Genomic DNA, 25267 nt, shown 5'->3' with positions numbered 1-25267 from the left:
TTTAAGATCCCAGTTAGAATTTGCAACTAGTAGGACTTGGAACCTCTTCTGTTTTAATTTGTAAACATAAAAGTTATTTATTAACCACAATTATTTTAGTCAAGCAAAGACACTTAAGCATAAACTTAAATTCAGGAACAGGCCTAGAGATACTACATCTGCTGCCTCATTTAAAATTAAGTGTTTGGCTTATCAGGAGTAGTAATTATGAGATGATTCCATTAGTCCATTCTGACTTCACCATTTTCAAAGTACATCTGATTGCAATACTGTATGTGTACGTATCGTCTGCTTCACTTATGCGTAATTTTATGCTCAAGAGCAATTTTTGAAAGTCAGGTGACTCACATGGAGAAAGCTGTGTGGACTTGCAAGCTGAGACAATTTAAATGCCTTGTATAGTTTTTTATATATTATTATATAGCAAACTGAAAGGGATGATGTACCTGGAAGTAGCAGTGGTTCACCACAGCCATGGGAATATGACTGACAGAAAAATTTAAATAAGTTTATGCATTTGTCAATTTTTGAATGAAAATTATGTATTTTATATTTCACTGTTAAAAAGCATACTTATACATTAGAAACCATTGGCTTGTCTAGATGGTGCTGGTGTTTGGTGCTGGTATTGGCTTTATAATAAGAGAGTAAATGTTGACTCCAACATGCAGTTACACTACAATCACAATTCTGAAAGAAATGCAATCAAAATTATATATTGGGCATAGAAATTATGGTCCAATGCTAACTGTAAGATTTTGACATCAAATTAGTAAATTAGTAAAAAGAAGTTATTTTTCTTTAATTTTTATTTTCTTAAATCTACTCTGATCAGAAAATAAATCCTGTTGCATAACAATAAATATTAGATGTCTTTCTTTTACAATAAGGACACACTGTAATTATCAAAGTTAATGGCATTATAGAAATACAAATGTTTGGATAGCTTACCTCATTGCAAAAGTAATGTTGTGAAAAGGGAGTGAACAGATTAAACAGAACAAAGTTCATCTTATCTAACTTCATAAAACTCATTTGTATGCTTATTTACTAAGATTCTTTTTACTATATGTTATGTACACAAGTACTGTCTTGTTTTTTAAATGAAAAATGTCTCGGGGTGCCAAATGATTATTCTTAAAATGTATGTGCAATTTTCTCCAAAGGATGGGGAGTGGTTCTGCAAGCAGATTAAACTAGTCACATTCTGTGGTGCCTTTGCAGTTATTTTCCGCAAATTTCTCATTGTCTTTGTGAATAGCACTCCATGGACAATAGCAGCATGATGCACAACTCTATGTCCCAAAAATATGTGTGCAAATGGCAGTGGCTCCTCAAATGTGGTTGTCTTTTGCATATGTTTTCTCTTGTGAGACTCCTGAAGCCTCCCCAGAAACCAATGTAGCAGGCAAGACAAGATGTTACTCTTGGACTGTATGCTCTGTGGAGAAGAAACTGTGCCTTTCTCTGTGTTGGAAAAGCAATTTTTTCACTGGCGGCAGCAGCAGATAATAAATAAGTAAATGAATATAATAAATAATGTACTGGACCCATTTGTGAATATGAAGCTATTCATGTGCATAACTATTTTGAAGATAGGGTCCCAGTTACCAGCCTTATCCAATTATCCACCTTTTTTAACAACAGTATAATTATGCCTGTACCTCTACTATGGGTTGTTATGGGATGTGCACAACCTTTTTATGTAGCGTTTTCCCTTTCCTCTCTCTTTCCTCTTCCTCAGACCTAGAACCATTCCACAAGTAACTTTATCCACATGAGTAGTCACAGTAGGCTTGGTGGTAAAGGATGTGGTGAATTGCAATTCCACTATTATATTTATGCATTAACTATTTAAAATGTAACCTTTGCTTTCTCTCCTCTGTCAAAATATAGGAAAGAAAAAGTTAAATGACCCTGTTTCAAAACCCTCTTGGAAGTCATCATGTTAAGGCCAAAAGGTCAGAATCCATTCCTCTATCTATAACACACAACCCAACAGAGATGCTTCAGAATACAGTTGCTTAGAACTGGGTATAAACCCACATCAGGCACGCTACACATTTTAGTCTCCCTTTTTCCCACTATTTTTGTATTTTTTTCTGTCTTCTTATAGTGTGTATTGTGTTTTCAATGAATTTATTCCTTGTTAAAAGATAAACTTGCTGTAAGGTAAGAGACAAAAGCCTGTCTAGAAACTGTCTCACCAGCTCAGAGCACAACGATGCTGCTCCTGTGTTTGCAGTGAAATGTTGTAGGTATTTGTTGCCAGTGTGTGTTTCACCTGCTGAGCAGAGTGTGAAAAACTCCCTCGCTGGGGTGGGCATAGGGTGAATTGATCCCAACAGCCACACTGGCATCCAGAGTGCCTTGGACTAATTTCCCCTATTGGCTAATGCAGCAAGGGGCTGCAGCATGTCAGAGAGCAAGGGTTGGCCAAGACAGCCAAAGGGCTGAGCAGCATCACAAGGAATGTTATGCAGACCCCAGTGTCAGTGTGTGACAGGTCCTGACTGTGGGATGCTCCTGCTTGTGTGCAGGAGAGGACAGGGTGCAGAGCAGGGCTTTGAAGCCAGTCCTGCTGGAGTCTGGTTGCTCTGCTTTACAGTGAAGTGGAGTGAGTGGATCAGTAAGACATAATAAATGCATCTTATTGCAAATCTTTGATTTAAAATTGTTCTGGGTGGGAATTTTCAAATTTGATTTAGTCAAAGTCTTTTGGATACTGTTAGTGGCTGAAGTGGACATGGGTACAGGCAGTGATGGCCTGTGCCTGGAATGGCTGTAAATATTATTCTGGATCCATGCCAGACTGGGGTGCCTGGGAAGAGCTATGTGTTCATGCCTCAGCCTCTCACCTTCCTAACCACAGCTCCCACTTGCCTCCTCCCCATGTCCCAAACTGGGACTCACTTCATCAGTGCCAAGATTCCCAACTCCTTTCTCTCTGCTCCCACATGCTCAGTTGGAAATCCCCAGTGCTCAGAGCAGAGAAAGTCAGGGAGCTACTGCCAAACATGTACTGCTTGGAAGCTGTTTGGGTCATTGCCTTCTATACATACCATAGTTTGGAAGTCTTTGGTGGAAACACAAAGATTAACATGCTAATCAAATTGCTATTGATACCACTTAAACAAATATGAACAGATACATATCAAAATGAGAAATTCAGCAACACAGTGGTTCAGTTACTATATTAAATATATCAAGTAATATATCCAACCACTTTACTTACAGGTGAATTAAAGATTTCAGTCCTCTGAAAGTATTTCTTGAGATGGACTTAATGTTGTTGTTCTCTATGAACCTGTAATGGGTCATAAAGTCATTCTGGTCAAAGCAATGCCTGGAACTAGGAAGCCCACCCACTCTACTCAATAATGCCAGGAAATATACTTTTGTCCACTCACAAATATTCTAGATGAGGAAGGCCCATGAAAGCATCATCACTAATAACATCAAAAGTGTTGGACGTAAACAACCTGCATAAAAAAGTGCAAAACAAAAGACCAGCTTTAGAAAATGGTTCAGCAAGCCATGGTAGGCCAAATTTCCACTGCCTGGTTTCATGTTTTTTTCTGTGCACTATAGGACTGTAAGGCTGATATACTGCACCATAGTCTGGTGCAGAGGGAAGGACCCAAAAAATGTCTACTGGGGCTATCTGATAAAATTCCATTGACTTCTGTGGAATGTAAACGTGGGTTTATCATGCCAGTAAAACAATGGGATTTTACAAGTGCTTCTGGAGATATACTAGGACAACAATGAGATCTTCAAGTACTACAGAGGTTTAAATTCTCTTGGTTTAAATTGCTGGTTAGCCAGACATCAGGCTGAATTTGCACCACTGACAAGCAGGAAAATCCCTTCAGTTATAGGTTAACTTTGTAAACTTATTTAACCTGAGGGTACTGAGAAGTTATTGAGAAAAAAAAAAAGGAAAATCTCTTCATTTAGGCAGTGTTCAAATCAGAATTATTTTTAAGACCAGGTTGTACCTTCTGGAGATAGCTCTTAGTGTGCATCTAACAGTAAAAATATCAGCAACCACATTTAATTTTATGTAATTTTGTAAGTATTAAAAGCGCACTAGCATTGATTCTGCCAGTATTATTTATGCTTATCAGCCATGTTTGCATTTGTCCATTTTAATTCAGCTCTGGACTGCCACAGATTTAATATGGTGAGACATCATCAACTACGGGGAACTTTACCCCAGTGGAATTCTTGAGGCACATCTATCTTTTAATCAGTTGGACCTGATGGATAAATAGATTCATGCTATGACATCCTTAGACATTCAGGAATTAAAGATTTCCAAGTACAAATTAATCCACTTAATGAGTTCATCTCTTATTTTGAAGTTTTCATTAAGACAAAATTGCAGTTGATTTATTTTCTCACTTGGCTGTTACAGAATATGTTTTTTGCACTTTAAGTGTGTTCCTTTATGAATTGTATGAAAAATTATAAGCAGGAAATTCTTTCTTATTGTCAGAAATAAGAAATACTTCAAATTTAGAGAAAATAAGTATTTTTGTAAAATCTCTGAACCAAAAGACAAATTTAGTAAATCCTGCAACTAATTTTACTTTTCTGATGTGATTTCACTCGATAATTCTTCCTTTTATTTACCCTACTGTATAATTTAAAGAACAGGGTGGTATCTCTTTAAATAGTATAGGTACGGTAGAGATTGCCAGGTTTATAGCATAGGTCTTGCACTTGGTGAGCTCATTTGCCTCCCATCTCATACCTCTCCCCAGTGACTGTGTCACATGTATTTGATGCACCAAATGGTTTTTCTCCCACTCTCTGACCTCAAACACCAGATTGCTTGATCTGAGACCCACCAGCCAACTACTTCTGGGGCCAGAGACTGAAGACACTGCACTGTAACCAGGGATTATATGGCTTAGCAGGAACTGTACAGTGATAGCAGGTAAGAATCCTGGTGCCATGATTGCCTCCCTTCTTTCTATGGGCTTTCATGCCACCAGTTTATAAGGGCACTCTCAGCACGTTGCTGATACACAGAGATACAAGTGCTGAAGATGAGAGCAGGGAGATTTTCTCTATATTTAGGAAATACTCCTGCTGGCACTTCACGGTAGTTGTGTAGGTTCTTCGTACTTTTGTTGTCACATGAAGAGCACAGAGCATACCATCCATACTACACAAGAAGAAAAGCTCTCCTGGCCTGGGAGTTACAAGTAGTGTTTAACATGAGACCATGATTTTTTCAGAGACCATTGCCACTACTACATTAAAAATAGTAGTAAATAATAATAGCAGCAGACATATTCCATATTTAGACTGGTGCACTGGAGATACCAAATTACATTTGGACTTCAAAAATGTAGTGCTGGAGACCAGTACTATTTCTATATGTATTTCTATTAATACAGAAATACATACAGGCTTCTAAATCTTGCTGTTGGCTAAATTAAAGCATCAAAACAGCTATAATCATGCAAAGCTAAAACTTACTGTAATTTTTAATTAACCTGAGTTTTCTATATTTGTATTTCCCTTACTATCTTCTGCCAAAGATGAAAATTTTTCTTTCTCATATACAAACTGGAGTATTGTCCCCACAGATACAATCCTGCTCCTATGGTCTGTGTTAAGGAGTCATTAGCCTTAGATCAGCAGCCTGACATTTCAAAGATGGCAAGCAGCTCAACTACCATATTAGAAATATATCTGGAAACCAGATCACTCATCAGAGCCCATAGTGGAACAAAAACTGCTTTTCTGGGGTCACAGGTTTTGTTGCAGCATTTACGGACCCCAGTGTAGAATGTGCGTTTCACTCTACAGCAGAAATGGAAATTATTATTATTACCAAAAGGCCATAAAGCCGTTGCCAGACCCCACTGTGCCAGGCACTATAATAACTCAAAATAAGATGACTATGTCTGTCCTACTCCACCCTACCCAGTTCTGCCTGCCTGGCAGTGGCATCGCCAAGTGTAGGTGGCGTATCGTAGCCAAGAGAGATGATGTCCTACTCACTCTCTTCAGACACAAGCTCCACCAATGCTGCTGCTTTTTTTTTTTCTTCTCCTTTGAAAGGCCCATTGCAGGAATTATGTGAAATGTGTCCCTTTTGTGATTTGTGACCAACTGGGAAAAGATTCTCTGGAATAAAGCACCATGGAAAAGCATTTAGGTTTCCATAGTAACTGCATTTACCTATTTACCCTGTATCCAAAATTGTACAGTATGTCTGCACCTCCTTATCAGCTCCACTTGAGGTAGCAGAGTACAGCCAGGGTCAGGGCTTCAGCTATTGGTATGCCAGCCGTTTAATTTAACAGTCATAGGGCTCCAATACATCAACATTACACCTCTGACCACATCCAGAGTGCACGGGAAGTCAGCTTGGGACAGACATCCGATTTTCATTTTGATCACATCGGGGAGTCTGTCTTGCCGGATTTCTGAGACAAATCTGGGTGTGTGTCAGCCTGGCAGCACATCCACTATAAACAGTTCAGGTTACACCCCCTCTACCTCTGTATAGCTCACAATTACATAATCATATGCCCACATTTCTAGGAAAGCTCGTGAGCCTGTAAAAATCCTATGTTGAAATGCAGCTAATAGTTAAACATCCCAAAATATTCTTTTTTCTGTGTATACCTCATTGCAGTATTTGATTTTGAAGTAGCTGTTTTAATTTTTTTAATTGGAAGAAAATCTTCATTACTTTTAGGCATGAAATAACAAACAGGTTCAAATCCAGGTGCTATGAAGGCAAAACTCCCACTGAAGTGACTAAACTTCCACAGAAGTCAATGGCAATTTTACATGGAAAAGGACCTCAGGATCTGTCCCACTGCAATGAGGGGCCTGATCTGAGGGGTTCTGAGCTCACAGTCTATGGGAGTTACAAATGGAGAGCTTTATACTGGGAGCAGGTCCCAGGACTGCAGAAAAGAAACAAGAGTAGTTGTTGCAATGCTCAAGTCCCTACTATGATGTTAATTAAAGTATAATGAAGATAACAAACATTCTGTCACCAAAAGCTTCAGTATGTAATAATTCCAAGTAGCACTGACAACAGATAGCCTTGCAAAATACTAAGTAGAAACACTTTGAAAAAATTAAACATGCACTTTCAAATTGCTAAAAAGTCTTGTATTTTATCATCTAATGAATCTTCTGCTGATGTTTCCTATAAAATTAATACTGAGACCCTTTCTAAAATATTTATGAATACATATACATTTCATAACAAAAACTGTATCATATAAATATTTCTCACAGAAGCTGCAGAGATGGTGTGAGCAAAAAACTCCCTTCTGGGATTTTAGTAAAAGCAGATCTCACAAAGGATCTGTAAAGAAGAAAAAAACAACCATATATTAATGTAGCATCATATATCCATGGTTATAATACTGATCTGGTCATCACAGAGAAATCTTCTTATATTAGTTAAAAAAAATACTCCCCCTCAAAAAATAATGTTGCAGGTTTCATGTAGTACAGAAGAAGGTATAAAATGAGATGTGTGCACATACACAGACAGACAGATGAAAGAGATATAAAAATCAGGATTCAAAGATGCAACACAATTTTAACACATTAGCTGATGATTCTGAATGCTGGAGGTACTCCCTGCAGCAAGCATCCTTCTGTATGCACTGAAAACACCACACATTCTAGTTCATTTTAAATCATAAATTAAATAACCAAATGCTTACAGCCCTTACAGTGAGATAACATCAGGCGGAACGCTGCGAGGAATAGATCTGGCATTTTCACATAAAGCATTATCTTTGGTACAAGTACACCAGGCAGGACATTTTGGCTTCACTGGTTTCTTCCCTTCAGTCAGCAAAAGCACAGATAAAAGGCATAAGAAATAAGCAATTCTTCTAAAGGGTCTGCTGGCATTTCCCATTCTTTTGATCCGCTCTCGTTCCAGCCAGTTGAAAGAATATCCCAAAACATGAACAGGGTTCTTTATTCAGCCATTGGATGTCTTTCTATAAGTCCAGGTCAATATTTGTCTCTGCTTTCCCAACCCTTTTCTTTCTCTTTCACTCTGTTTTTGTAGACAGAAACCTGCAGCTGATCTGTATGTTTCCACTCACTCAGGCAACGTACTGCTCAGAGAAGAGACCTGCGAGGTGCTGTAAGATGGGGAAAATCCAACCGGCTGAAGGGAAAAAAAAAGGAAGGAAAAAAAAAAAAGACTTGCATCACCACAAAAACACTGAGCACAACACAGCATTAGATTGCAAAGTGATGTAACTGAGAAATACACTGCTTTCTGTTTTCACAGGGAGGCCCTTTCCCTGTTACCAAAAATAGTACAGCATTATGTTTTGCTGGTGGGTGGGTGAGTGGGTGTGGGGTGGAGTGTATGTGTGTGGGGGAGAAATCAGTCATCTCTTACTGGATCCCTACAACCTCGTGAACCTTTCAGAATTATGCTTCACATATTTCAAGCAGCAGAACTAACGGCAGTATCCACAGGAAAATGAAATCGAGTGAAACCATCAAAAGCATTGCTGCAGAAGCTGTTAGATTAATTTTTATCCTTAGCCCTTATTGCACATATTTATACCACTGAAAAACAAGCTGCCACACATGGAAAATATTACAATGTATGAGAGAATGCCTATGACTGTCATTCCTAAACAAAATATTTTCTCACGCAAAATAAGACCCCAAGTAACTGCAGCTTTTTTTTTTTTTGCCTTTTTTTTTCTTTTTTTTTAAAAGAACCCTTCTTATTTGTTACATGTTTCCTGCACTGGTTAAATAAAGTGGATCAAGCACAGCTCAATATGGACAACATTAATTTGAAGTTCAAGTTAAAATATTTATTTGCTTGGAAACTGTTTTGATCATTTTAGATGGAAAAAAGGAAAATTGTTATTTAAACACCAGTTGTGTTAAACATGTAGTTAAGAATGGACCTTCTTTGAAAAGTGACAGGATAGGGAAGGATCTTGGTGGTAATGATGAATCTTTACAATACTGCCTGAAGGCTGCAATTGAAATGAGTGCAAGGTGTGGGATGAGTACCCTGTAAGATACAGTTCTCAGCTTGACCACTTTACAGTAAACTACAATAAATATTTCATAGAGAACTTAAGCAGCACCTAAGTGTTATTATATTAAGAATGGTAAGACAAAACTAATGAATGCCAAATGGCTGGAAAGCCATATGGGATAATTTTTTGTTTTCAATATAGGATTGCTATTAGAAGAGTTTTGCAAACTCTAACGGGTCTTAACACTTCTCTGTAGGACTGTTGACATTACACAGCTCACAAAGCCTACTAGGGTCAACCCAGTGGTACAGACATTTAACACAGTCAGGCTCACATAGATGCTGTCTCCTCACCAGGAGATGCTTGATCTCCTGATAAGATCTCTCTACACTTCTGGTTACCTCTCCCTTGATTCTACAGGGACCACCTGGCTCTGGCCCATTACTCCTGCTCTACAGGCCATGAAATCTCAAGATCAACACTGGGCCATGTCTGTCTTCCTCAGGAACAATGCCAGCAAGGCCCTAGTGCATATCCAGATATGGGTGCCCAGCAGGAATTTGATATGCTATGGGTGCATATGGCAAAGGGGAACAACAGCCTACCAAACTGCAAGAAACTCAGTGTATGGATACAAGGCAGGACCCCCAACATTGCTGAATGGATACAAGGCAGGACCCCCAACATTGCTGAATGGATACAAGGCAGGACCCCCAACATTGCTGAATCCTTGACTGGGCAGTGTCTGAGGTCTGTCGGCCTGGGATGAGAGGAGGTGCACAGAGCTCACACCAGGTGGTGGGGCTGCATCCTCTGAGGGACTGGGTGCAGCCAAAAATGTCCAGAAAGCTTTCAGAAGCAGACGGCCACCTTCAAAGGCCCTGCTGGGAGAGGACTGCAGTGCCTGTGCGTGGCTTCCCGCCAGGCATCCGTGCCTGTGGAAGAAAGGGCAGCTCGTGCTTTCTCAGCTCCCTCACTGTCTGTGTTGTCTTTTTATAAAGCTCTTTATTAATTTAAGTGAGGGCCCATGTTTTTGCTCTTAAGAAAATCTTCCCTGTCAGCAGTCAGCAATTCTCCTGAAGCAGAATTGACTTCATCTAAGAATGACAGAAACCTGTGTTATTTTTGAGCCCTTCCACCTTCTGTAAGAAAATGGTACAGAATTACAGTAACCAAAGCACTGAAATAATTATTAAGCAAATGTCAATGCCTTCCCCTGCATATAAAGGTTACTTCTTGCTCTGGAAATGATCTAATTGTATAACTGAGAAGGGAGCTGGATTTGTGGGACTTGCATAAGTAGGGTACACCATCTTCTCCCCTCCCAGATGTCCAATGGCATAGACTTGGTGAGGTAAGAACAGAAAATTCTCTAACTTTTTTTTCTGAAAGAGAAGAGGCCTGTTGTTGTTTGTTTGTTTATTCCTGGCAAAGCTACCCATTGCCATGGCAATATTTTGCCACTGATGGTGAAACCCCGTGTTTTATTTCCTTTGGCTCATTCACTGAAATCCACCATCAATTACCTAAGCATTTCTCTTTAGTTAATACTCTGACCACATTGCGAACCTCCTGAAAACTTTGCAGTGTAGCCTTTTTTTCAGTAACAAAAGCACATTCTGCAGCAGAGGAGTAACCTGACTCTGATTTTGTCCATGCCGAGAACCGCCTGGAAGTTAGCTTTCTATTCCAAACTACATGCCAAAACAACTGCTTTTTCCAAAATTGCAAATGTTATGAATAACAGCTCCATCAAAAGACAGGCATAATTTTCCAGGGGCCTTTTCTGCCAAGCTCAGCATCTCATTTCTTGCCATGTGGTAGTTTAAAACCACACTGGTTTGTGGATTTCCAGTGGCACAGCTTCTCCCCAGCCCCAGCGACACTTGGCTCACCCTTTGCAATGCCATGGCTGTTTGTTTGCTGGCCGGCGGAGCAGGCAGTGGCCTGCTGTGCCCACGGACCAGCGCCTGGCTCTCGCTCTCTGCTTGTCTTTCTGGGTGTTTCAGGTACTGAGTAGGCATAATGGATTCAAAATTCATTTATTTTTCTTTCAGCAAGGTTCCAGCAGGGGGGATGAGGGAGTTGTGGATGCGTTCCTCGGTCTGCTTCCCATCACTTGACGTTCTGGCCGAAAAACCCGCACCTTGCGGTGCGGCGGAGGGGGCCGGCGGGCGGGCATGTTCCGGGACGGCCAGGGGGACCCCGGCTGAGGCCCGGCACGGGCCCTGCTCCGCCGCTCCGCCGCGGCCCCGTATCCCGGCAACCCGGGGCCCGGGCGGCGCCCGCCGAGCCGCGGCCTCGGCCGAAGGGCCTGAGGGAGCGCCGCGGCCGCCCCTCACCGCCGGGGCCCCGCCATGTCAGCCCTCGCTGCAACAAGGAAGGGCTCGCCCGGCCCCAAGCCGGGCGGCCCCGGTGCTTCTGCACGACTCTGCCGATATATTTCGCCTCTTCGGTGTTGAGCCAGCTACGCCCTAGCGACTCATCGTTCCCCACGCGGTGGCTCTCTACGTGGTATCAAACAGCTTGTTTCTTCCAGTGTATCCAAATGGTCTGATAACAACATTTTTTGATGATAATCAACCATCTAGTAACAAGCATGGTGCAGGTATTTGACAGTAAAAATTAAAGCTACTTTGGCTTGCTCTCACTAGAGGTATTCACCACCCACCACTGCCTGTGTTCCAGGCAGTGTTACCACAACTTCTGTGGCTTGCTTTCTAGAGCAAAAATATGCATTTATTATTATTAATATTTACTAAGCATACATTTTTAGCAAGTGTTCTCCAATATCTGGTTAAAATGTGAATACTTCTACACGTAAACCTGTTTGCTACAATATTTGAGGAAAGCAAACACAAATGTTCACAACATAGAACCAAAAATTATTTAAAAAAATATTTAATATTTTTGAGAGATAAACTCTGTTCCAATGACTATATTTGCATATTTGTATTAGACCACTATGTTTTTACTACCAACATACTACAAAATTTGAATAAGCTTCCTGTGGTTTCATGCTCAGTACATTTCCCTTTGCAGATACATATACTGTTAGAGTTGTCCTTAATTTCATCCTGCTTTTAGAAAACTGTGTTGCCTTTTTTTCTGCTCAGGAGGAGCTGCCTGCACATATGTAGCCTAATCCAAAACCCACTGATGATGATAATGATGAGACTTTAGTGAATTTTACTGTGCTTGGTGTTCAGCCCATAATATTACACCACGCAGATGGGCAATAGTCCGAATCACACCCAGTATTCAAGGATCTCCTAAAGAGCAAAACATTGTCATTGCTATGTTACCACTGTGTTTGGAGCAGAAGGATTTTGAGATCAAAGACTCCTACAAACATGAGTCTCAGTTTTTTGCTCTCTCAGTGCCACCCTTTTAACAAATTCTGTAGCAAATGGCAAATTTAAAGCAGCTGAGAATGAGGCTGTCCTTTCAATAAACAAAACTAAGTCTTGTGAATTCTAAACAGTTCTGAAAAGACTGGCACCAAGAGCCATTGCCAGGAAGAGGCCTTCTGCAGGTTAGGCATAAAACTTGAGATGCCTTTACAACAGCTCATCGCACAGATGAGCTATGGGAATGATCACAGGGCTGCCCAAAACTTTTTATTTGGAAAATTCTGATGACTTTGCCCTATCCTGTCTATACAGGTTTGTATTATGGGTATCCTTCTTTATTATACCAACAGAGTTTCCTTAAAAGCAGGACAACCAGGCCAGTCCCTGCGCCAAAAAGCTGAGGAAATGGCTACTTAATTGCTGCCAGCTTTGGAGGAAAGAAAAACTTGGAGGGTGGTCTCCTTTCCCTTGCATAAAGTAGTCAGTTCACAGTTCACCATGGAGTTAGAAGTGATCACCTCTGATGTGAGTCAGGTCTTAGTTCTCATGGCCAGAACTGCATAGTGATGTAGAACACCTACTCCACTGAGCATAACCTGGTGAGTGTGAAGGGGTCTCCAGAACTGCTCGCTGGCTTAGGTACACCATAAATTGACTGATGACAAAAAGTATGTCAGACAAGATGTAGTGGTATCTGAATGATCTCTCTTTAAGAAAAACATGCACGATGTATTTCATTCAAAGAGAAGCCAGGCAAAATTAATCTATGTTTAGGTTTTATTTTGTTGCAAACAAGGACCTTCAACATCTTTATGATTCTTGATGTTTCATTTTCAATTGTAGGCTTTTAAATAATAGAAAATATTAGAAATTGCCTCAGAAGACACTTTAAAGATATGGGATTTCTACCCTTTGCAATTTTTGAAAGGTTCTCTCAGGCTGAGAGGGACCCTGGGAGAATACCTCATCCAACCTCCTGGGTAACCAAGAGGGATAAAGGCTAAGAAGCTAGATAGGAAGTATCCAAAATGTAATATATTTTGACATCACATGGCTTTTAAGCCAGTGTCACAAAATTTTAAAAACCTAATCCATCATCTTTGAACAGCTGATGTTGACAATACTGCTAATGTTAAGTGGGTTTACACATTCTGTGAGATGCCTGCTACATGCTGGTCTATCTTCCAGTGCAGGCAAATCAGTGTCATAACTTGGTAGCTTTACCTTATGTAAGTAAAGAAAAAGAACAAAACTACCAAACAGAAAATCCCATTAACTGTCTTTCAGGTCAGATCATGGACATAATCTCTACTGGACTGACCCTTCACCATGAGAACAAGTCTTATTGATCTGGTAATGTATTGACCCCCAGTTTCTCCTGGGGGTCTCTATTCCTGCTCTTTGAAATAAAATTGGGCCACTATATAAATCCCAGAGCTGGGATTCCTCAGCTCTTCCCTAGATCCTGCATTCTGTTTCCCAGCAGACTGGGACCAGTTGCTTTCTCAGGTTTCAGAAAGGCTCCTAAACTCTATTACAAAGCAGTGTGCTTTGCAGCACACAATCCAGTAGCATGAAGTTAACTGCTGTCCTGATTACCAGCCACTTTTCTCTAGACCTGAACAAATCGTTCTTGCTTTGCTTCTGTTGTCTCTGTTTTGCCTTGAAAATCCTAACAATGGATATTTAGAGCTGGGGGGGAAATGAAAGACCAAACATACAAGCTCAAGAGCAAAGCAGAGCCCAATTCAAAGATGTGTGAAGCTGTGCTACTTCATGGTTCACAGCACGAACTGAGACCGCACCTAATACAGGGGGAAGTATAAGAAAAGAAACAATATAAAAGAACACTAGGTTTCCACTTGGTGCAGAAATCTGCATTTTTTCAATCTTTCAAGAAAACTTTCAAGAAGATTTGCTTGTAGTTGATTTATACTCAGGGAAGATCAACTTCTCACATATTGAAAATGGGGACACTTGTGAGACAGACAACATGCCCATCCACTTCAATGGAACCAGCATCACATTCATCACATAGCATACATCCTACTGTAAGTGGCCTCTATATGAACCTCTCAGGGAGGAAAAGTCTTGTTCAAATATGTAAGTTACTTTTTTGCCTTTCACCCCCCTACATAGCTAGATGAGACATTAAAAACATGGTACTACTGAGAGAATCTATGCTTGATTTATAATTGGAAATGGTCTCATGACTTTTGAAGAAACAGGTGTGGTGATTTTAAGAATGTACTTCTGTGCAATGCTTTCCTTAATGGGATGGTTTCTCTCTTACCCACTCTTCCAAGTACTCTTGATTCTGCTCTCTTCCACAGCTCACTACTGGTGTTTCTGGCTCCAATGCTATTCTCTAAACTGGATTAAATAAATGATTTGGTAAAAGAACAAGAAAACAAATCAAACCCTAAACAAGCCCAAGTCTTTCGGAAAAAAAAATTGCTAGAGCCAGAACCAGCAGCTGAAGTGGGCAGAGAGCACTGGTTTCATAGTTAGAAAAAATGTATAGGGAGCCACACTCTTGAAGGGCAGTTCTATGTTACAAATGCTCACAAACATTTAAATGAACCATAAAACAGAACTGGTGACAAAGTACCTCAGTCTGTACCAAAAATGGACAAAAAAGGAACGTCATAAAATGCCCTAGTATTTAGCTAGCATAGCTTAAAAGTGATTATCTGATCAGAGGACAGACTTTCAACAGGTGTATACAAACTGACACTTGATAATTATGATCTCTGCTGGCTCCTTGCACTATTTCTTAGTTTATTAGTTATTCATAGATTATTCATAGAAGGTATCCTTCATGCCTACAGAAGGAGGCATAAGAGGGATAGAAAATCCAGTCCAGTAGGAACCCTGTATCCAAAACAAAATGTCCCAGATTTTCTAGCGTGAGCGAGTGCTTTCTACAGACCCAAAACAACATACTACTGTCACTGTAGCTAAATGCCATTTAATTGGCAGCTAGAAAAGTCTGTGATACATTTCTTCATGGAAAAATGTTTGAACTCTTCCAGTTTGTCAAGACGCTAATTAAAAACAGACGGCATGTTACAAAATCCTTTCTTTGACCTGTGCTATCTTACGTGCCCTTCTGTACTTTTTTCATGGCAGTGGCTCCCTGAAGAATTAATCTAATCTTTATAAACTTGTCTTTAGTTTTCCTTGTCATTTTGCAGACAGAAAAAAAGTAACAAAATATTATTTATTTAAATGTACATAGGAAATTTATTTGTAACATTGCAGAGACAACAGGCTTTTGAGGAGAGTCTTTACTTGTTAAAAACACAAGGTTTTCACATACTGAATAATTCAAAATGAAAGAAATCTTAGTGCCACTGAAGTCACTGAAATAGTTCGAGTAAAAGCCTTGCTGGAGTGCCACTGACATAATAAATTGCACAATAAGAAGGACATGCCTCATCAAACACATATTATTGTTTCATCATTGCTAATCAAAATGCTTTACAAAGCAGGGATTTGGATCAGCGCTGAAACATTTTCAGGGGTTGTTGGTAATAGCTCCATAAGTATTTTACTGATGTTTTTATTGTTCTTAACAATGCAAGAAATTTGGAAAAATACCTTATTCAGTAAGAGTTAATCCTTGCTACCTCAAGCAAATGCCAGATCTGCCTGACACCCCACCCTACACCATGGCAGGCACGCTGCCACTGCATAAGCCCAGCACAGATTCTCCATCAAATAAGATACTGCACCAAGCTGAATTTCCCTTCTCCTTATGAACCACATTCCCCAGCAGAGGAGACTCTGGAGGGCAGAAGAAGCCCATCACATCTGTTTGCTCATATGCAAACATGTTATTTACTCAGTACAGCTTTAAGAAGAGATGCTCTTTTGGCTGCTGGCCCTCTCCCTCTGCAGTGGGAGAACAAAACCAATACAGCATCTTTATCTAAGAACTGTCTGCAGTTTTAAATATAATTTTCATAGCAGCAGAGAAATACATGTTTTATTTATGACTCCTCAGAAGCTAAAGGATTTTCCCTACCTTGAGTATAGTAACATTCATCTTTTGAGTTCAAAATGCTTCCTAATTATCACTTTTCTAAGATAACAATCCAAATACCATACAGCTGACTTTTTTTTTAGACACCAATCACTTATAGGCAACTGTAAGTTTCCACTGTTGCTCCCCTTGTGATTTAGGCAAGAGTCATTAAAACTGGAGGGCCTAATTCCCAGCCTCAATATAAGGCATTAGTAAGAAGTAATAAACTCCTCAATGAAGCAATATAGCTCCCCAGCTAAATAAATGGCACACACTACTGATTAAACAAAGGCACATGTGGCATTTTTTCCTAAGAATTTTTTATAGAAGCAAATGGATAAATATATAAGAGAAGGAGAGAAGAGCAAAAAACCGGGAGTGGGAACTCAAGAGAACCGTTGAGACATCACAGATTTTGGCCTCCAGACATGGAGAGGGGGTCTTGAGAAATGTCTCTAGAGAACTTCTCGAGCAAGTATTGGCTGAAAAGAGCTTGGAGCTGCAAATAGTCTCCTGCTGTTCAATTTGCTCTTCATTCAGGGAAATGAAGGCTATACATTCTTTGCAAGTAAAGACTGAATCAAAGATACCTGATTCCATTAACAATTTATTTTCCTGAACAGAACAACTGGAAATAGTAACTTTTTAGATAACTGATCAGGTCAGGAGTAGTAATAATGCTGTATATTCTGATGCCCCTGCCTCCCCTCAGGGAGGCAGATGCCCCTTCACATACACATTATATATATTAAGATCTCTCTCATGAGCTATATATAGCTTCTATTCACAGGCGAGCACCACAACCACTTATTCATTCTTTTCATGCTTTACCTGCTGTTTTCAAGGCTGCCCTGATGCTAAAAATAGCTTCGCATATTAGAGGAGGGTTGCTATAGATTCCAAATGAGTGATGTTCCAAAGACAGCTAAATCCCTCTTTGCCGAGGACATGGAGGATCCGTGTGGATGCAGCTGACAGGCAGCTGTGACCAGAGCTGTGATGCCCTTTCATAAAGACTCTCGGGCTCTGAGGTTGGGGTATCTGTGTTGTTTTTAAGACTGCACTGAACTGCAAATCCATACAAATCCTGGATGTCATCGCAAGTTTAAGGCTTTGTTTTTCATACTGTAGTGTTAGATCACAGTACAACAGAACCTTCATATACTAATGGCACATTAGCTTCTTTTTAACAAGGAAAACAATTTAATAGTCTGTTGTATGGGCATATTTTTCTGCAGGCATTGATGTCTTCAAGTAAGAAAATATCAAAATGCTTCAATAGTCTTCTCACTATAGAGTGGAAAGGATGACAATTCATCATTTACTTGATTACTTTCAAGAAAGCAATGAAATGGCATTAAAAATTGTACTACAACAACTGCTATTGTTTTGAACTTGTGGCTGTGTGTCCTGTGACAATACTGACAAAGCTAATGTTAATTTTGGAGGGTACCTTCCTGTCTACAATTTAATGGATAGTGCAAGTGAAAAAATGCTTGTACATAACCTTCCAACTCATTTACTGCATAAAACAGGGAAGTCTGCAATAGTTAAGTGTCATTTGACTTAAGATTATTAACCCTTCATTTACAAAATTTGTCTAAGAAAAGGTTTGGAATCATAGGAAAGATTTTATTTTACCAAGCTTGGACATGTAGAAGTTTTGAGGACTCTTTCCAGAATATATTTATCTCTATATTCTGCAACTAAAGGCATCACAAAATGTTTTCCAGCTTTTAGAAATAATTTTTCTATGTTAGGAGAATATCACTGGTTGCATCCTTTCAGGATAGTGACGATTGGATTAATGGAGATAAGCAAGTATCTGAATAAAACTTACTTTTCTTTCATAATGTAGTAAAATCCTTTCAAAGTATAACAATCTGATCTTGAATGTGAAGGTAAGATACATGAATTAAAGGGTAAGCTTCAAGAAATAATGGATGGCAAAATATTGGCCATTAAAGTAACTCCTGCATAGAAATATGGATGTTTCATTCCACAGTATACATTAGCTCCCAGACATGTAATAAAACAGGTTCATGTCTGTATACAGAATATCTTAAACTTCCTCAGCCACATTAATTTTTTTAAAAATTTAGTGATTTTTAGAAAATTACAATGAAAAGTTGAAACTCAACAGGAAAGCATATGATAAAGATTATGCTTCAGGAGGTCTGTATTAGAAACTGAATTCAATGTTTCATCTCAAAAGACCAATTTTTCTAGCTCTTAAAACTTGTGGTTGGATTATGACCACATCTAAGATAAATGAGGTGGTTAGAATAGTATTTTCCTGTTGTTAACAGACTCATATTATAGAAACCTGCCAAATACCAACCCTGTTAAGGCTGAGGTTCAAATAAGAGTTGTACAGGGAAAGATTGTTAAAATATATTAAACCAGATCCTAACATAACTTTAAATAACACAATCCATCTTTTAAGAATGGTGTATTTGAGGCCAGTGTAATGCAAACTTGCGAGAAGATGTAATGAAATGCTAAAGGAAATGTTTTTTCACTCAAATCCCACTTCACATCCTGACCCTTATCTTCCATGTGGTTATGTTTTATTTCCATTCAAGAAAGGCAGTCATCTACATATGAAACTGTTAATGTTTTGACTTGCAAATTGAATGTGGCTTCAGCAAGCAGCACGATCTCCCCCAGGGTGCAAGCAGGAATATTTCTTTTTACTTGCCGTAGATACTTTCCTCGGTGTTTTTTTGAGTCTGCCATTTTCACTTCTAGAGTTGTGGGTATTGCACAGCTCAGTGTTGCTGGCTATATAACAAAACTTGATATTTGTAACTAAGTTAGAGTAATTATTCCCATTTAAGATAGTTATCTTTCCCATTCCACTTAGGTGCCATGGAATGAATAGTATTCTGGCAATACTTTCAATAGAAAGGTTGATAGTATTTCAGTACTTTATGTGTGAATGATATTGCTGATTAAATAACACAAAATTGTATTTAATTTGAAATATAATCCCTATTATTTCCAAAACCCGGCAATCAGTAGTATACTTTTACTAATAAAAGGTTAGTTCTAGCAGAATGGCTAATGGTATTATTAATTAAATGAGGTCTCACAGCAGTACTCTAAAAGTATGTTCATTAAAAACTGTGAAATAGGAATTTTTAACTGATTCATCCTACTTCACTGCTCAGAGCAGCCTCTTTATATCCCTGTACCCTTGAGTTTCCATTGAAGGATCAGCTACTGATCACCTCAACATAGATGCTGTCAGCTTGCAGCTACTGTACTACTTTACTAAGTAAGTAATCCTACTGATATAATAAGATGAAGTGACTGTCATCATTACATCATATTATGCTCCTATACCTTATTTTTTAAAATTTGTCTGTGAGATTCCGAACAATTGACTACACCACGGTATACTGCAAATAATCTCTGACATATTTTCTTAGCTTTAGGTCAACTACTGGGAAACACTGTGATGAACACGTCTGACCAGGTGCATAATACAGTTTGTAGGACTGGTCTTCTTGATTCCTGTATTAAGATCTCAACTTCTAAATTAAGAGGAAACATATCTCCAAAAAACAGGTGTTTTTTGGAACATGTATGTAGGAATGAGACCTTATTTCTCTATTGCACTTTATCTTAGACTCAGACTTTGAAGCACCTTTCTTTTCCAGGTTATGCTGAATACTAGGTACATAAATTGTGCTTAACTGCTTCCGTGATTCAGAAGATCATGATTTGTGGGTCACCCTTCTGTATAGAAGACTTTAGATTCCAAACATTCACTGTCAATGATTTGCACTTTTCCTCAATTCTCATAAGTGAATATTATGAATATACATACATGGTAGACATTAGGCACAAAAATGCATGTCAGGGAACAAGAGAATGTGTATCGTTTCCACTATGGTTTAAATGTGCAATGGACTGTAATTTTGCTCACATATTCTTTTATTGCCACCAAAAAATCCATTGGGAAACAATATAATTTAAAGAAAACAAGTACATTGCTTGTTTGTCAGTTGTTTGGGGTTTTTTTATTTCCACATTACTATATTTTCCTTCTCTTGCTAACTATTGTCTATCATTTTTCATCTTATATAATAACTCTGATATTAAACTGGAAAAGATTTCCCTTTTTCTTGTATTTATGTAATTGAATGCCATCAGTCACTTTCCACCATAGAAGATCTAGACATAAAAGTAAGATTAAGCATTCTTTGCTCTCTTAGGAAATTGTTCATACTTCAGGGAATTTAAGCATAATGAACTTCTAAAATCTCCTCAAAGGAAAACTGGAACACAGTGGAGGAGTTAGTTTCTGTATTCCACCTATTTCATTGCAGGTTGATAAAACTAAGAAGTAGTATTTTGTATATTTTGGTAATTACTTTTTAATTAAATTCCTGACAGGCTGAAGTCACTACCCTTGTTTATGCATGCCTACATAATAATCTTTTAGTGAGCTTTGTTCTCAGCACAGCTGCCAGACTGTAAGCTCTGGAGACCAAAATTACCTGCCACACAACAAATGTGGCACTAGCAGTGACAATTAAAGGACACTAGACAGAAGTCTACATAATATATCTCTAGGGGATTTATCAAGTAAAATTCTTTCCATTTTGCAAAAATAATCCCAAACTTTAGAAATAACATGGAAGGTTGCTTCCAAGAACCATTTGTTTATGCAAGTCTGATTTATTATTTCCATAACTTAATCAGTCTTTACAGGAGCATACTAGTATTATTTACACTATACATCCTAATAAGGGCTCGAAGACAACTTTATTTTAATGATATTTTTGAAGTACACAAGTTTTAGGATCAAAGTTGAGCTCAAAGTGTTCCCTTAATTGCAACAAAATGAATGAATGAAACAATCTGGTTTTCAAGATATTATAATTATAAGACTCTTACATAACTCTGTAGTCATAGTCAAGAAAACTAAAATAGATGTTAGAAGTTAAAACAGTTATATTTCTTCCATAGTGTATCTGTGATTCTTTAGCATGTTAAGAGTGGAATTGATGCTACCATCAAATAAACTGTTGAGAAGGACTTAAACTACTTCAGTCCATAATAATGAAGATTAAGGCTGCTCCTCTGCAAACAATAACAAAAAAACTTTTTGTGAATTGTGTGTAAAGTTGAAAGGCCTTATCTGTGTCGTAGGAGATGGAGCAAATGGAATAAATCATGTTAGGCTGTATTTTCTAACATTGTGGCCTAAACTGGGATTCTATTTACCAAACTGATCAGCTGAGAATAAGGGTGCAATTTCCTCATATTTGACTTCTTGGGAGATTTTCAGATGAACAGAAAGATTCAACTTCATTTTTAATAAAATCCTTTGATACTTGTTTTTATCCAAACAGCAGAATGAGCTTAATCTGGAATTTGAGATGTGCACTGTTCTCTTCTTGAGCTTTTCATTAATGTTTATAATACTAATTTCTCTGGTCTCAAAAAAATGCTATGTAGACAGACAACAGAACCAGCATCTTCAGGGCATTAGGCAATAAGTGGTTGTGGAGACTGGCAGTGATTTGTTCATCCCTGAGGTACAGGAGCCAGGAGTAACAAAGGTCCACAGGTCAAATTCTACCTCATATGGCCTTGTGAAATGCCATCATCTGTTGGCTCTCTTTGCAAAAGAACTATGTTTTTCAAATTGTTTTTCATATTGGAAGTCTTAGTGTTCTAGAAATTCTGTCCCCACACAATGTATCTGACATTGATATCCAGTGATGTTTAACAGGAGTAATTAAGAGGAAAATGTCCACCAATAGCTGGAATTTAGGAAATTTGATACTCTTGTAATAGGATTAGATATCATATTACTACTCTATTTTATCTTATTAACAACTAAAATGCAATACAATGATTTTCATTACTCATACAAAGGTCTGGGATTTTGGAACTAGGAAGGAAACTGATGATAAATCAGATGCTGCTTTTCCAAAGGCACTTTTCTAACAATGATTACACACTGAAATGGTAATTGCAACTTCAAAATAGCATATAGCTGCACAGCTGATCTTGAAATAATGGACACAGCATGGGTTTGCCTCTGATTATTTTTTGTACCTGACTCTATACTGGAAATAACTTTAAACACAGAAGTGCTTTTCTTGAATAAATTACGTTATCAGCCAAACAAATAAAACTGCATTTGCCTTTTAGCACAGCAACATTGACATCTAGTGGCTAGTTAAGCTCCACATTTGATATTCTTTGTATGACAAAAAATTGTGGAACACACCATTTACTGAACTTGACAAAATAAACGTGCATTGCAACACTCTGTTCTCTCACGTAACCTCCAGATGGTTACAAAATGACTAGTCTTTTAATGACCAGTTTGGAGTGACCAGTACCAGTGATGGGAACTGGTAAGCATGAGCCATTGTTCCTCCTGTACAGTCCCACTTGTTTTCCCTGACTGTCAGAAAGTCTTAAGCTTGGGAGTCAGCTGCCTGACTGAAGTGTACACCTTCCTCAGGGCTTGTTGGGAGGCACAGGGCAGCCCTGAACTTGTACACGGGTACATCTAAATGAAAAACTACACTTACTGAATGTGGTGGCACATACTGGCATATGTGAACATCCATTTTTAGTTTTACTTGCTTTTCTACAAATTACTAGGGGGTTTCAGATAGAAGGAGATAAAAATCAGGAACATGACAGATGCTGAGGTACTGTTTGCACTATGAAGACACGAAAATAAATGATTTGGCAACTTACTTCATAGACATGTAAAAGATAGGAAGGTGCCAATATCAAATAATTTTAGAAAGTCTAATTTCCTCACTTGTCAACAAAATAACTGACTTAATGGAGAAAAAAGGAAAGATTAGACAGGACAGGTTGCAATTTTACTAGCCTTCTTGATCGTTCCACATTACTGTCTCATAATCAAACTCAAATGTAGTCAGGTATGTCCCCTGCAAACAGCTCTTAAAATGGATGTGCTTGACTGTCTTGTCCTTGTTCTCCATACCAGTGGTAGCTGCCTCTTCAGGCCTGCTGGCAAAGCCTCCTGATTTTTTTCATTAAAAATTGGACCAATGTTTTAATTGGCTAACCAAACTAATTTTGATTCAACAAATCAGAAGCTGTTGAGTTCAAACAACTTTATCAGAAGATCTTCTGCAGGAAGGCTGATGTGTTTCTTCCTGGCTAAACACTGTTAAGGACTAAACAGCTATACTTTTTGTTTCTTAGAAATATATAGAGAAATCTGAGTCTGGAGAAGAGCAATAGAACATAAGAGTTCTCCAAAATGTAACCAATATAGAAAGGTTAAAGTACTTTCTTAGGCTGCAAAGAGGGAAGGCTGTGGGCATATGTGTCTTCCAATTTTTAAAGTTGTTATTCAAATGATGATCAATTCTTGCTTCCTCTATCAACTAATGAAGGGCATTAAGAAATTATCTCAAGTAGCAACAAAGAAGATTTTTCTTAGATAGTAGAAAAAAATCCTTTATACCTAAGAGGTTAATAGATTAAGCTATTTATGCTGTGAACTTTCCTATACTGGAAGCTTTCAGGAACAGCTCAGTAAGTATGTTGTATTCTTTGAATTCTGCATCTCTGTCATGTATGTACCATGTCTGATTTAAGCTTTTTGGATACACTTCGCTCATTCTAGATTTAGGGCAGGACTAAAGTAAAAACTACAGTGATGTCTCCTTTGTGAACCATGAAGTTCAGGGCTACTGTAATTTAAGACGATTGTGTCACACTACTGCTAAGTGATCTAATAGAGAGCTGCTGCTGAAAGGGCAACTCTTTTCTCATCTCCTCCTTCACTGCTGTCCCATCCCTGCATCCTAACCTTTTTTTGCCCCACCACTATTAGTCAGACACCACAGCAGGACAGTCGCAGGAGCTAGGCTGGTAGAAAATTAAATACTGCAGTTCAGCAGAAGTGGTCAGATGAGCACCGGGGCCACTTCAAGAAGAGGAATGCTCTCTTCAGCGGCAGCTAACCCATAGATTGATTTATCTGTAAAGGAAAGCTGTGCTTCTAAGGTTTGGTTGTACAATCATTGAAATCCAACTTAAAACCATAGCACCTCCTGCCCTGTAAAGAGTTATGACCCTCTCTCTTCTTTTTCCCATATCTTCCAGTCCTGTGGGACTCATATGGGAGAAGTGCCTTCTTGGTGTCAAAGCATACTGTTGCTGGATTTAAACTGTGGACATACTCCCACAGGAGCAAACTATGATGCACATACCAGGGGCTAAGGACAGGTTCGGTTCCAACTTCTAATTTATTTGGGAGGCCATTTCTGATCCGGTTCCCCAGCTGTAGCTTACTGTAGCCCATATACAAAAAGCAATCGGGTGATATTTGAAAGCAACACAGATATCAGAAAAGCATAGCATAGCAAGATGAAATTATCTAGCCGCTATTCTGAGAAAAGCTGTTTATAAAATAACTTCAGCATCTACAGCAGTTGCTATAGTTGGACTCACTGCAGAATTTTCCTGTCCCAGAAACTTTGTTTTTTCTATATGCAGGCTTTTGTGGCCACAACACAATGCCAAGAGATTCAAGAATTGTAAATCTTTCCTCTACCTTTCCCACTCTTCTTCAAAGTGCATAATCAATGATATGTTGGCCCATTTTCCAGAATCATGTCAGGATTCATTCACACTAAAGCAGTCTGGCATTTCCATAAGACAGGAACAACAAAAAGATGCCTGCTATTACAGCTTTGAGGGTATACATTATTTATTTTGAGATATTTAAATTATTAATTAGGAGAATTCCATTTTTGCAAGTCTCTGCCCTTTAGAGGAAAAGGGCCACATTCTGTAGGACTTCAGCAGAATACTGCATACACTCAGATAAGCATAGTCCCACTCAG

The 25267-nt window shown here is 38.7% G+C and overlaps 1 protein-coding gene and 1 long non-coding RNA gene across 7 annotated transcripts in view; one reads left to right on the top strand and one right to left on the bottom strand.

Annotated features, from left to right (window-relative positions):
* The window catches only part of LGI1 (leucine rich glioma inactivated 1), a 32067-nt gene that overhangs the window by 5567 nt on the left and 1233 nt on the right, over positions 1-25267 (bottom strand). For 2 of the 6 annotated variants that reach the window (XM_051800575.1, XM_051800579.1), the window contains exons 2-5: positions 7725-8173; positions 7277-7348; positions 3411-3482; positions 3236-3307 (exon numbers count right to left, since the gene is read on the bottom strand). In XM_051800575.1, coding sequence (XP_051656535.1) covers positions 3236-3307; positions 3411-3482; positions 7277-7348; positions 7725-7915 — 407 coding nt within the window. In that variant the 5' untranslated portion in view covers positions 7916-8173. Of the gene's footprint in view, positions 1-3235; positions 3308-3410; positions 3483-7276; positions 7349-7715; positions 8686-10912; positions 11006-25267 lie in introns of those variants that run through there. The other 4 variants (XM_051800580.1, XM_051800578.1, XM_051800582.1 and 1 more) reach the window with 4 other exon arrangements.
* Positions 11501-18198, top strand: LOC127476987 (uncharacterized). The gene is made up of 3 exons (XR_007906801.1): positions 11501-11625; positions 13658-13723; positions 17639-18198. It is a non-coding gene; the product is annotated as an uncharacterized LOC127476987 (long non-coding RNA).

The sequence above is a fragment of the Manacus candei genome, unplaced genomic scaffold (genome assembly GCF_025592945.1).
Source record: "Manacus candei isolate 608988 ecotype Guabito, Panama unplaced genomic scaffold, ASM2559294v1 h1tg000050l, whole genome shotgun sequence".
NCBI classification, from domain to species: domain Eukaryota; kingdom Metazoa; phylum Chordata; class Aves; order Passeriformes; family Pipridae; genus Manacus; species Manacus candei.
Note: the sequence above shows the minus strand (reverse complement) of the source record. Positions and strands in the feature narration are given on the sequence as shown.